This window comes from Coenobita brevimanus, chromosome 84 (genome assembly GCF_032717465.1).
Source record: "Coenobita brevimanus isolate Jiangsu-jjx chromosome 84, ASM3271746v2, whole genome shotgun sequence".
NCBI lineage: Eukaryota > Metazoa > Arthropoda > Malacostraca > Decapoda > Coenobitidae > Coenobita > Coenobita brevimanus.
In genome coordinates, this window is record NC_137037.1 from 41,443,841 (window position 1) to 41,458,443 (window position 14,603).

At 40.4% G+C, this 14,603-nt stretch overlaps 2 protein-coding genes across 4 annotated transcripts in view; one reads left to right on the forward strand and one right to left on the reverse strand.

Annotated features, from left to right (window-relative positions):
• Positions 1–14,064, reverse strand: part of LOC145410225 (ectonucleoside triphosphate diphosphohydrolase 1-like) — a 37,884-nt gene extending 23,820 nt beyond the window's left edge. Inside the window, exons 1-5 of the mRNA XM_080280446.1 lie at positions 14,010–14,064; positions 11,514–11,693; positions 9,993–10,113; positions 9,361–9,488; positions 5,308–5,425 (exon numbers count right to left, since the gene is read on the reverse strand). Coding sequence (XP_080136572.1) covers positions 5,308–5,425; positions 9,361–9,488; positions 9,993–10,113; positions 11,514–11,627 — 481 coding nt within the window. The 5' untranslated portion in view covers positions 11,628–11,693; positions 14,010–14,064. The remainder of the gene's footprint in view (positions 1–5,307; positions 5,426–9,360; positions 9,489–9,992; positions 10,114–11,513; positions 11,694–14,009) is intronic.
• A 293-nt stretch (positions 14,065–14,357) lies between these two features.
• The window catches only part of LOC145410224 (uncharacterized), a 323,971-nt gene continuing 323,725 nt past the window's right edge, over positions 14,358–14,603 (forward strand). For all 3 annotated transcript variants that reach the window (XM_080280443.1, XM_080280445.1, XM_080280444.1), the window contains exon 1: positions 14,358–14,422. In XM_080280443.1, the coding sequence (XP_080136569.1) occupies positions 14,402–14,422 (21 nt within the window). In that variant the 5' untranslated portion in view covers positions 14,358–14,401. The remainder of the gene's footprint in view (positions 14,423–14,603) is intronic.

The following is a 14,603-nucleotide window of genomic DNA, read 5'->3' on the forward strand; positions in this document are numbered from 1 at the left end:
GTACTCCACATACAGTCTTCAGCAGTCTCATCTCCACTGCTCTCACTCTTGAATTTTCATTTGCATGCCAAACCATGGTCTCACATCTATATGTCAAAGCTGGCACTAATACTCCTTCATGTAAGCCTTCTGCAGCTGCAACACTCAAGCCTCTGTTTCTCATCTGGGCCTTCACAACACCAGCTGCTTTCCTTCCTTGTGTCACTCTACTTTCCACGTCTTTTGCACATTTTGCTCTCTTTTCTATCACTGTACCCAGGTATTTGAACTCTCTCACCAATTCCAGTCACTCTCCATTCACTGTAACATCACAAGCGGGAGTAACCTTCTCTCTCCATAACCATCATTTTACTCTTTTCTAAATTTGCTTTCACGGCACGACGCTCACAGACATCTACAAAACTCTGCACTAGTTTACCAAGTTCTTGGCCAGTATATGCAAGTAGCACTGTATCATCAGCATACAACAAATTTGAGGTATTTCATCCATCTCCATTCACTACCACGCCATCCCTCTTTCCATTACTCATGTTTTGACTTCTCTCATCACCCCATCCATATATATATTGAACAACTATGGGGACATCGCACAGCCTTGTCACATGACTACAATGATCATGAACCATTCACTTAGATGTCCATTTACACATTTCCCATACACATGCCTCAGTACCATCATAAAAACTCTTGACAGCACCTAGCAGCTTACCACCTACACCGTACATTTGCAAAACCTTCCACAATCCTCCTCTGTCTACTTTGTTGTATGCTTTTTCCTGATCCAGAAATGCCATAAACACCTTATAGACCTCACACACCTTCTCCACTATCTGACTCATGGCAAATATTTGATCCACACATCCTCTGCCACTCCCAAAGCCACCTTGTTCATCACTCACTAGGACTTCTGATATCTCTCTTACTTTCTCTATAATAATTCTTCCATATACCTTCCCTACAACAGTCAATAGACTTATGCCACGATAATTCTTGCATTCACTTCGCTCACCTTTATTTCTGTACAGGAGTACAATCACTACCTTTTACCATTATACTGGCACAGCTTCACTCATCCATGCCTTCTTACATATCTCCAACAAGCACTTCATTCCACCCTCCCCACTACACTTAATCATCTCTGCATACACCTCATCAACCCCAGCTGCTTTCCCATTTTTCAGCCACTTCACAGCTTTCTTCACCATTTTATACACCTTTAGAAAAGAATCATTTTGTTAACTTCATCCATCCATCCATCATCCAATCCTACATTGCCCCATGAGAAGCGTAGGAGCCCGGGGCTAGGCAGTTGGTCTCGACATTTAAGATGAGAGTGACCAGCCTCACTCATCCCTGAGTGGCATTACATGAGCAATCAACCCCAACCAACCCTTGGATATAAACCTTCACTGGCTCAATCCGATTGGAGCGCAATAATTACCCATTAAACCACCATTTTGTTAACTACCTAATAAAAAAGGGGGTGCAACTTTTGTCTTGTACATCTATACACATAGCTCAACCATCCATAATTATGCTCTGTGTAGGGAATGAACATTAAGGAAGATAGTTGCAAGTTTATTGGGATAGCCATTAATTACACCACAACTTTGTTTTCAAGGTGCACAAAGTAGTGAGATTCCCATTCATTAATCTTTCACACCACAAAAGAAATTGGATGCAAGAGGAAACACAATGGTATTCTTAATGGCCACCCAGCATTTAACAGACCCCCATTATTATCACTGCACTGCACTACTAGGCCTAATTCCTTGGCACTAATTTCTGCCACACGACTCTTTATAAGTGCTGGTGAAGACAGATACAGTCAGCCCGGAATCACCACTGGGACCACATTGCCTCTATGAATTGATTACTATGGGTATGTGGTAGGTGGGGGCACTCACCATCCACTCACTTGACGTAGTGCTGCTTTGGGTGTCTGCCCTTTTCTCCCTTCCACCCTTCCTCTTCTGTCTTTCTTTCCTTCACTCTTTCCTCTTTCTTCTGCCTATGGGTGCCTTTACACTCCCTCTTCTGTCTTTCTTTCCTTCATTCTTTCTTCTTCCTTCTGCCTGTGGGTAATTCTACACTGAGTGATAAGCCTAATGGTTTCCTGTACACCAGGAAACCATTTACTACGCTGGGCGGTAACCAAATAACCAAATTGTGGCACCCGATAGTTTAGTGGGTAATTAAAGTGCTCCAATTGGATTGTGCCTGTGTAGGTTTAAATCCAACGGGTGGTTGGGATTTACTGCTCACATAATGCTACTCAGGGATGAGTGAGGCTGGTCACTCTCATCTTAAATGTCAGGACCAACTTGCCCAGCCCTGGGTTCCTGCGCTCCTCATGGGGCGACATAGGATTGGATGGATGGATGGTACTTTGCTAATAGCACCTGGGGCAGAGGGCAGGTATGCAGTTACACTCATGTGACCTGGTCCTCAGCTCAGTACACATAAGGCTTGATTGCTCACATACCGAGACACTTAATACACCTCCTTGTGTGAAGGCTATGAGAAATCTAACCTTCCTCTGAGGGGAAATGAGAGGGGAAGCAGGGTGGATCTATATATGAACTTTAAGTGGTCAAAAAAATTTAAGAGTGTATTGATTGGTCATCATGAGATGTGACACATACGAGGTCTGTTCAGAAAGTATCCGATCTTAGGTTCTGAAAAAATAAATAGGTAACCCATTGAGTAGGACTAATCCCTCTCAGAGTAGACCCCTTCTGACTTTCCACACGTAGCCCAGCATTCTTTCCACTGCCTGAAACATTTTTCAAAGTCTGTTTTCAGTATCTTCTGCAAGTGCTTTGTCACATTCGTCGTGATCTCTTCTCTCAGATAAACATTGCTCAAGACATGTTGGAGTGTGTTAATCATGATCCAGACTTTCTGAGGACTGTTATCACTGGAGTTGATACTTCGGTATAACCAAAGCACAGTTGTCCCAGTGGAAGCATGCAGAGTCACCATGGCCAAAACAAGCAGGACAGGTCCACAGGTGAAATGCACTCGCATGTTGACAGGTTTTTTTTTACCGTGGTGTTGTGCATCATGAATACACACCAGAATTTCAGACTGTCAACAAACATTACTACCTTGATGTAATCCGTTGTCTTCATGACGTAGTTTGGAGGATGAGACCAGACCTTTGGAATGCAGGAAGTTGCAAGCTGCACCATGACAACATCTCTGCCCATTCTTCTCAACTGATTCAAGAATTTTTAGCCAAGCACAACATCCCCAAAGTCCGGCACACTCCCTACTCTCCAGACATGGCTCCATGTGACTTTTGGTTATTCCCCAAGCTCAAAACTCTATTGAAGGGTTCCCGATTTGAGACGAGAGAAGAGATCATGACAAATGCAATGAAGCACCTGTTGGAGATACTAAAAACCCGACTTTGAAAAATGATTCAGGCAGTGGAAAGAATGCTAGGCTATGTGTGTCGAGTCAGAAGGGGCCTACTTAGAGGGGGATTAGTGTCCTAGCTCAACAGGTTAGCTATTTATTTTTTTTAAAGCCTAAGGTTGGACACTTTCTGAGCAGACCTCATGCACAGCAAAAGAGTGATGTCATGAACATGTTACCAGTAGGCTACACCCTCGTAAGGACATTCTACCAACAGACTCAGCCCTCTATGAACCAAAGACCTTGTTGTAGGAAAGGTAGCTATATGAATCAGGGAGAGGAAGAGTAAGAATAAAATGGGGAATAACAGGTCAGGGAAAGAACAGGACCATAGGCTATCAAGGCAACCATACACTGGAGTTTTTGTCTGACATACTGTAACTAACCCTTGGCATTCTCCAATGCCTGTGTGTGTGGGGGGGGAGGGGAGGGGGGGAACTTATCAGGCTATAGCCCTGTAGCCCTGACACTCTGTCCATTCTTAAACTTCCTCAACTTCCATACAGCTCTCCTCATTTCCTCATATTTTCATTTACCATATTCAATCATTAGCTGTGTAAAATGGGAGTAACAGATGGCTTCACAAGTGATACAGTGGTATTACACCTATATGACAAAATGTAAGAAAGTTTTAATGTACAGTAAAGTATTTAGGGCAGTTTGGGCTGCTGATGCAATGGGCACTATGTGGATTGTTCTCCTACCTCCAAACTATCCCATTACTATTTCCTGATCTTGCCCACAACCCCATTCATTAATGAGAATTCGGGCAAGGACAACAATGATGATGTTACCTTAATCCTACAGATTAAAATTTAAAGATTCACTTTGTCTTGCTTTCATGGAGGTCAGTGTCACCCAACTGTCCTGTTTTGGTATCCCTATTCTGTGAACAATGAGACTGCTGGCAAGATGAAATGTGAATCATGATCATGATAATCATCCAGTGCTCTGTTCCCACCCTAGGATCAAGTTGGATGAATCTGCCAACATATATGACCCGCTCTGGTATGAGGTGCATTTATATACCATGTGAAATTTCTAACCTTTCCAGAAGTAACTGTGAACACAGTTAACTCAGTGTGCTAATATAAAGGCAATCTATATTACAGGTACCACACTGTACAGTATATGAAAGCAGGAAGAATAAACTTAAGCAGGAAAGGGTTGGGGAGTACAGTACTGTATATACACATGAGCAGGTGGGATGGACTGTAAGGTCGTAATTCAATCAAAGCAGCATTGTTCATGGGCATGCAGAGGTGAGACTGAAAAGGACTAAGCCCCTGCCCCTCTATCCTCCTGGTTACAAGATGTCCTGTAATCCATCATCGTCAGGTAGTTCTGCAGGGGATGTGGTGCCCCCTCCACCCTTTTATTTTATTATTTTTCTTTTAGTTAAGAGCCTGCCCCTCAGACCGCCTGTGCATCCCACTGTTTGCTGGGATATTGTTTAACTGCTTCAGTCTACATACATCTTCCACTGTATATATATATATATATATATATATATATATATATATATATATATATATATATATAAATGCTATATCCACTGATCTGATTCTCTATTAAGCTCTGGAAAGACCTCTTACAATGAAAGGGATAATAAGGGTTATATCTAAACCCTAAAATTAAAAAAACTGCTCTAGGGAATACTGTACTTGTATGGAGAATGCAAGAATAAAGTACCATAAAAAAGAAGTCCTCTTCCTGAAGGGGTTAAATCCAGTCACTCTGAACATAATACTATGCAGTAAGTCCTTGTTGTAAACAGCCATCTTTCATGTTACTTTTGTTTTGAAGTCTAACTGACTACTACAATATGGTATGAGGGAAAAAAAAAGACGTAGAAGATGGATACAAATGAATGAACTGACTTACCCACAATAAGGCATTGGTGATACAGTTCCACATCTGCTGTTCCCAGTGGCTTCTCCCCATTCCAGGTAAACAAGAACACTTCACTGTGAGATGAACCAGCATCAATGACTATCCCAAACTGAAAGAAAAATATAGTGGTAGGCTTATGTTTCACATACAGTACAGATGGAAATTAGGTACAGGTGAGAGGTAAGGATTATGAGAATCCCACAAGCAGGTAATTGTGTTATATTCCACTTTTAATGAATCGTCATCACTGTCATTCTGATCTTTTCTTCTCTCCTTTGAATAGGGAAAGGTATGTAAACTGTACACCTACTACCTATCACAGTACCATATGTAAAAAGTATATCACACAAAAGAAAAGATAGAGCCTCTCTTTTTTTTTTTCACAAAACCCTCCAGCCACAGCAGACATGGGCATGATTATGATTATTAATAAAAAAATCATAATCCATGGCTGCGATTATGTATTCATAATCAAATCATAATCAATTTCTTGGTAAGTTATATAATCATTAATCTAATCTAATCAAAATTTACACCATAGTTAAAATCATAATCAAATCATAATCAAAAATTTTCAAGCAATAATCATTGATTAAAATATGATTATTGTGATTACAGTATTTCTTAATTTCCATGTAACAATGTTACTCTCTTACAGTTTCTCCTTGATACACCAGCCAGTGCTGCCATTCACGTCACATACATGTTCCAGCATGCTTAGTAGGCATGGTACCATTCTACATGTTTATACATGTCAGCCTGTTATAAGGCTGGCAGCTGGCTAGTTACCTCAGTATTCACTCCCACTCGCCACTCCAGTCTCAGACACTTAACTGAGCAGACACTTCTGTTGACTGTTACCATGGGCCCACTGGTTATACCTGACCACTTTCATGGGTCATCTACAGCAGATCCCAACAGTCGAGTGAAGTTAAAGTGTAAGCACTGTTACAAGCTAGTTGGTGGCAATGTTCGTTGAACTTCAAACATCCATACCCATACAAAATCATTACAAGCTTTAACACTAAAAATAAGATCCTCACAGTTGATACAGACAGTGCCAGTGATACGCTGAAAGCTTTTGTGACACTTCCTGGCACTGATGATCAAGATACCGCTCAAGATTCTGTCAGTGACAATGAGGATGAAGAGGATGCCCTTGGCGTACAAGCAAATAACGAGAAGATAAAGGAGCTCTTGCCTTAGCATGTTTTCTATTTTCTTCACAACTTACAAAATAATGTGAAGGATGGCCTGGAGGAAACTGGACCTGTATCAGAGGTCAATGGAAAAGCCTCTCGTCTCGTATCCCACATTCGCCACTCTGCTCGTGCTTTGAACATTCTTGAAGGTGAATGCAGACCCCAAGCCATGAACTCTGGCAGATGGAACAGCAGTAATAAAATGCTTCATTCTGTTCTCAGTATTGACCCAGTAAAGCTTGATCAGCTGGACTACCCTGGAAAGCTGAACAAATACGATCTTAATCTCATCACAGAAATAACTGACATCCAAACACCTTTTGAGGTAGCAACTCTAGAATGCCAAGGAGAGAATACTGTAACATCAAGTAAGATTATTCCATGTATTCATGGACTGAAGGCTGAACTTCAACAACTATCACTTGTGTATAAGTCAAAGATGGTTACCACTCTCGTGAACTCTACTGACAGGAGGTTGAGCATCCATGAAGACATAGAGATTTTTCAGCTGGCTTCCCTTCTAGATCCACGTTTCAAGATGGACTAGTGTTCTGCAGACGAAGTTATGGTGGTGAAAGCTCTTCTGAACTCAAAAGCAGTTGAAATTGCTTCCAGTGATTCTAGTGAGACCAATGACGCGGCCGCCCCAGGAGCCGCACCCAAAAAGAGGCGTAAGCTGTTCAGGTTCATGGTCCCATCAAGCAGCCCTTCAGTGCCTTCATGATCATAATCATCATTTCAATCAAGAGTAGAATCTTATCTGTGTCAGCCAACAGCAGATCATGAAACTGATCCCCTTCTCTTCTGGCAACAGAATCAAGTGACATTCCCAGAACTCACAAAATTAGCCCTCTGCTATCTGTGCATCCCTGCATCTTCAGCACCAGTTGAGTGATGCAGAATGACTAATGTCTGCTTTGAGGAGCTGATGTTTATCAAATGCAACAAGCATATTCAGTTATGAACTTTTTAAAACTGTCAGTGAGGATATGAATCCAAACTTAGTTTTAAATTAAACCATTTTTATATTTTGTTTTATGTGTGATACCATCATATCAGTATGTTTTTTGGTGTTATTTTTTTTTTTTATTCACAGACTGAAGTATCTTTAGTTTGAGCATAAAATATTTTTTAGTTAGTGCATTTAGGTTATATGATGCACATTTGTAGGATCTGACGTTTTTCAACAGTAATGGTGTTACCATAACTAATGAAACCTTACAATTTGTATTTTTTTTATTACACGAGTTGAAAATTGATTTAAAATGGTCATTATTTTAATAAAAAGAAAGCTGAATAAGCAGTTATGGAGGACTATATAGTATGCATTGCTACCACTGATCTCATGAATTACCACTAAAATACTTTTTGAAAAATTTATTATCTCCATAAAAAGTAACCTAAATCATAATCACTATCATAATATGATCTTAAATTTAACAAATACAGTAATCACAATATTAATATGATTATAATCATAATTTAATCATAATCATAAAAGTTTAAGAAAAATCTAATCATAATCAAAAATAATAAAATATAATAATCATAATCAACTCATAATCAGAAAAAATAAAATGAATTAATCCTAATCAAATCATCCATCCATCCATCCATCATCCAGTCCTACATTGCCCCATGAGAAGCGTAGGAGCCCGGGGCTAGGCAGTTGGTCCCGACATTTAAGATGAGAGTGACCAGCCTCACTCATCCCTGAGTGGCATTACATGAACAATCAACCCCAACCACCCCTTGGATATAAACCTTCACCGGCTCAATCCAACTGGAGCGCAATAATTACCCACTAAACCACCAGGTGCCAAAATTTGGTTATATGGTTACCACCCAGCATAGTACATGGTTTCCTGGTGCACAGGAAACCATTTGGCTTGTCACTCAGTGTAGAGTCACCCACAGGCTGAAGGAAGTGGAAAGAATGAAGGAAAGAAAGACAGAAGAGGGAGTGTAAAGTCACCCGTAGGCAGAAGGACAAGGAAAGAAAGACAGAAGAGAATGGAAGGAAAGAAGGATGGAGAGGAAAGGGCAGACACCCAAGAGCAGCACTACATCAAGTGAGTGGATGGTGGGCGCCCCCACCTACCACAATCATAATCACAAAAATATTCAGGACAATAATCAAAATCAAATCATAATCATTTTAAATAATCATGCCCATATCTGCCACAGATGTCTTGATATTCATTCTAACTGATACCCTATTATTTTATTCAGCTTGGAAAAGATGTCTCCAGGCTGCTGGTGATAGCAACAACCTCAATCACAGTTTCAGCTCCGGTGTATGGCATACATTTTTACTTGAACACAGGTTAAACATGCCTTTTAAGCGAGAAGTCCAGACTTGTTGAGTGTGTGGTAATCGTTGTCAGTATCCCAACCATACCTTCCAGTTAAGAGATGATATGTAAGAGTTACTACTTCTTATAAATCCCAGGCAACAAAGAAGTCAATTCTTCCCTTCTCTCCATGTAACTTCTTGGTATGCAAAATTTTGACTGTGGCAGCACAAGGAGATTATAATGTGTGTAGGGAGTGAGCTGTAAACTGAAGATTGCATGCATTTCATTATCTTGCCATACTAAAGGAAAACATATACAGTACTTCACTAAATTTTTTGCATATGGTACATGTAAAGTTGTGGTTCAGAAATTTGTGTTCAATGAGGGCTAACTGCAACCTTAATCTTCTAGCTATATATTCATTGCAATCAAAATTACAGGTTTATGGAAACCCTCTGCATAAAAGTTTATGCTGAGAATATGTATTATCTCCTAATGTAACAAAATCTACTGTATACACAAAATGTTTTAGACAAGTGACTTACTTTCAGTGGAGGTTGTACAGGCTGCAAGAAGATCCAGCAAGCTATGATGAGTCCTATTATACCAATGATGAAGGAGGCTAACATCACAATCCACCAGCTGCCATATGCAAAGGCCTGGTGCTCATCCTCTGTTATGCATACAGTACACACATTAAGGACTATTAGCAATTCAATATGCATTCATAAGATGGAAGTAATTTTCAGTTTCTTTTTCATACAAAACTAAATGACAAGAGAGTACACAATATGTTAGAAATCTATACTTTATGCACTGTAGCTAATGCTTATAAACTAACTTGCCATCTACCAGTCTTTGTTGTTGTGGTTCTAAGTTCATATAAATATGAACCCAGTGGATTGTAGGCTGAAGTTGCTCTGCTACAGTTGTTTTTATAAGACAATTATTCAGCTCATTCTAACAACACACCATGCTGTTGATATCTTAATTAATACCGTAAAACAACAGAAAATATATAAAACCACCAAAAGCTGTTGGAAAACTATGATCAATACAGTACCTGGCACTGTCTTTCACAGTATGATGCCAAAAACCAAGTCTCCCCTCCCCCTTGCCCATGTTGTAGGTACCGAGGATCTATAAATCAAACAGCTTACTCTTTACCATGCCATACCTATGAGTCCAAGTGTAAGTGTGTCCCCTTCTTGAACTCCGGTCTGCTTCAGCGTCTTGTTTGGGTTGAGAACAAGGTTGTCTCGACTCCGTATTACATAACCGTCAGACTGAGAGACTCCCTGAAAAAACAAAAGGAGCAGCAGCAGTAAACACAGGGCAGATTCTCATTCTGGAGTTGTCACAAGGTGTAAAAGTGGAAAAGTTTTCATCAACCTCAAACACTCTAAGGAAGGGTACTGCCCTTTCCAAATCTAGTTACAGTACTGGTACTTTAATGTACTGTATTGGTTGTTAGTCCCTTTCACCCCAACATGGTTTGCATGTCAGCCTTATTCACCTAACAGTGGCTCTCCATGCTATTCAATCTCTGGCAGCATCTCTGTTCAGTCGCTTAACCCTCAGATAATTTAGTAGGATCTAATCCTAGTTCTTCTTAGGTACACCACTTGGTACTCTAGCTACCCTCCACAAGCACACACCATACCTTTTCACCCTTTTTCATAATCTATTCTCTCCACATGTCTAAACCACCTCAATCTCCCCTGATGTATTTCATAAACAATGCATTCAATTCTCAGCTGATCTTTCCTAGTTCTGTCATTCACAGCTTTTGTCACTCAGATGCACTGCACATCTATCTGACCATCCTCATCTCTATAGGCTATGCTCCAACCTATAGATGTCATCTTCCATTGCTGCCCAACTTTCCATACCATAAAGTATTACATGGCTGACTCATGCAGCAAACAATTTTCCCTATATGTATGATGAGAAAGTTCCCCAAATGCTAAGAGAATTAACAGTTCTCTAAAGCTACTTCTTCCATCCATTCCTAATCCTGGCAATGAAGTTATATTCAGCTCTCTCCTACCTCCCCACCACAGATCACATCACCTAGTAATAAAATTCCTCTACACATTTGAAGAATGTACCTCCTATGTCAACTCTGACATACAAGTAAATAACCCTTTCTCCTTGCTTGCCTCTATATACAACATATTTGAAACCAATCTCATTCTCCAGTCTTAAGCTGACACCAATATCTATTTTACAAACATTACCCTTCTGACACAATAATCATGGCCACAGACCTTCCAGCAGTGCCAAAATAAAGGATTAGCTTCTTAAGGGAAATGGCTGACTTCACCTCTTCCATACAATACCATCCATCCATCTCCCATCCAATCCACCTTTTGTAATTTATTCCTGCCACCTCCAGATTATTTCAACCAGCCTGGATAGCCTAAGACATTTTATGCATAAACAAACTCCAATAACCATATCATCCTTTCTTTCTACCAACAAATGATATTCATCTGAGAAAATATCCCACAGTAAAGGAGTTACCAGTACCTAATCCTACACAAGTACTGTGCAGTACTGTATATACTGTACAGTATCTCTGAATTAACAAAATTGCACGTCACTGCCAGCAAGTACCGGTTAAAGTTTCCCTTTTTTGCACCACCATCAAATATGTTGCCTTTCAACTTATAAAATAAAATAAAACTGCATATACCTTATAATTACAATAGGTGCTGAGAACTTTTCGAATGGTGTGTGTTGCAGGGATGTTAATGACAAGGTGGCCTGAAACCTTGCCACTCAGGACACTCCATACAGTTATCTTCATGATTTTTTTTTTTTTATCTTCTCTGTCTTACTGATTTTTCCATCTCCTCCAGCATTACGGTAAGTCCTGAAAATTAAGATTTGCCGGTCAGTTTCATAAATCTTGCACCCAGCTGGATATAATGAGTGACAAAAATTGCTCCCCCCCCCAAAAAAAAAAAAAAAATTGGGGTTAAACAAAACCTACTCAGTACATAATACCCAACTTTAGCTTGGTGGCCAAACAGCTGACCTACCTGCCAAAGAAACTTGTGACATGTTCCAACAAAACTGATTAAACCTACACCACTGCAAAATGCACTTGCTATACCATAATAAACTCAGTGCAAAAGGAATGGAAGCTATGAACTTGAAGAATGAGGTCATTTTCTTTCTTTCTTTATTTTTTTTTTTGCATTTTAATATGGTAAAAAAAAAAAAGTCTTCAGGCATTAATAAAGAATTCATTTGAAAGCAACAGAGTATAACCAATTTAAAAAGTTTACATATACATCTACAGTATCTATCTATTGCCGGATGCCTTAATCCCGTAAGGCATGGCCACAAACAAATCGCCTCCATGTCGCCCTGTCCCCCGCCATTTCACTGCCCTGCTCCCAGCTCACACACCCCTCTCTCATATACCTCTCCACTCCATCCCTCCATCTCATCCTCGGCCTCCCCCTCCCCTCCTCCACCTCACTCATATATACTCTCCACATCAGTCTCTCACTCTCCACATGGCCACACCACCTCAATGTGTTTCTCCTAATCCTTCCAATCACACCCACATCACAACACTTCTTCACTTCATCATTTGTCAGTCCGTCTCTCCATGTGACTCCACATGCTCCTCTCAAATAACTCATTTCCACTGCTCTCACTCTTGACTTCTGTCCCTCCAACAAGGTCCAAGCTTCACTTCCATACTTTAGAGTTGGTATCACAATATTGTCATGTAGTAACTTTTTCACTCCCCAGTTTCTTATCACTGCTTTCAAGGAACCAGCAACGTTTCTTCCTTGCTGTACTCTTTCAAGCACTTCACACTCTGAACTTTCATCCTACCTCATCACACTACCCAAATACTTAAATGCACTCACATTTTCCATTTCCTCCTCATTGTACATTCACCGACTTCACTTCTCTCAAAGACCATAACTTTACTCTTCCCTACATTCATATTTAGATTACATTTCTTACACACTCTCCCAAACTCATCCACCAAGCCTTGCAGCTTCCCTTTGTCTTCACTTAGGAACACAGTTTCATCTGCAAACAACAGTACAGGGAGTTTCAAAACACTGTCCTCTCTCATTAGGGCCACTCCAACCGGAAGTAGGAAATTTCTGGATTCCATGGATACCTGAAGCTGCATACTGATTAAAGAAACAACAAATGTGTCCTACAAATTCACTCTGGATGTAATGGTTCTTTCAGCCTTGTTTGTTTTTTCTGAATGATGAGCAAATAAATTTATAAACATAAGTACAAGGCTAGAGCTATGTTTTAGCAGAGATTTTTGGAGCAAGATGACGCTTCACCTTGGTGTCTGACGTCATCACTTGGTCGAACGACGATATTCTTGTCCTTGCAAGGTCCAGACACCAACTGAGAGATGTCATCAACTAACAAGTCGGAGGGTGCCAATCTGGTCATCACCAAGGGAGGTCTGGAGCTGCCTTGGTCAGCATCAAGGTGGCTTCCCTCTCAGAGGTAAATATAAACAAAGAACACCGGATACAAACATAATTGGCACTTAACCATGGAAGGGTCACCTAATGCAGAAACAGGTGAACAGGTTGGCAAATATATGATGCTGCTCATCTGAATGTATATACAATATCTGATGCAGACACTATAAGTATTGTCCTCTAAGATTTCGTACTTCCCTCCAAAGTTGTTCATTACCGTAGATCAGCCGTTTATACTGTCCCAGCAAGCATCATTTGACCACCAAAGCAGCCCAGCTGGTAGACTAAACTGGAAATTTTTACTAAAAATCTCTCCAAAACATAGCTTAGGCTCATGCCAGAATATCCCAAAGCCTAGCAACAATTCATTGGAGCTACCCGGTACCGGTAGGTAACGGGCAAATTCTAACAACCTCGAGTCTACCCACATGCATTTTGTATTTCTTCACGACAGTATGATATCTTGAAATTTAAATATTGACCTGAGGGCCCACTCGAAGTTAACAATCAGGTATTTACACCACGATATTTCCTTGACTATCGTGAACCAGGAAATGAATAAAACATTTGAGTGGACCAATATTCTCTAACAAAGGCAAAATTTATCATTCTCTAGGAAGAGAATGATGGAACTGGGACTGTGGCATAAGTATACGAAGCATGCAGGTATTTGAAGGAGCAGTAAATCACAGGGATATAAAATACCGTACCTTCAACACATGCCTTACACGTTCTGGTTTCCTGGAGTTGATTGTAAACACCGTCAGCTGATGCAGCAAGCTAAACTTTTGGAACCCAGACATATTCATAACTGTCTTAGTTTAAAAATTTTCATAAATGTAAGATCACACTCAAATAAATAAAATCCGTACAGAACTACTAAAGGAGTGGAAAAATAATTGGCGGGTTCAATTTTGCAGATATTAAGATGGAAGTTTTATAGAAGAGTTGGATTTTAGGGCTTGAGTTTGCGTCTTAGCCCCGCCTCCTGAGTGACGTCATGCGGGATCAACCTGTGACGTCACGTAATTATAGTAAATACAAAGTAGACGATGTGAGTGGCGTGTGTGGGAGATACTGTGCAAATAATTCACGTTTTACTATGACTAATCACAAGATACAGGTACGTAACCGGTACCCGCGTGTGTCTAAATATACCAGCCGTGTTGTGTGAAAAATCTGTGCGCATTTGAACCATAAATCGGGAGAAAAGAGTAAAAAGGTGGTGCGGGGTTTGGCTGGAGATAATGCAGAGCAGGTTTGTGCTTGGCTCGTGTGTGAAGCCCGCGCCAAGCCAAGGATAA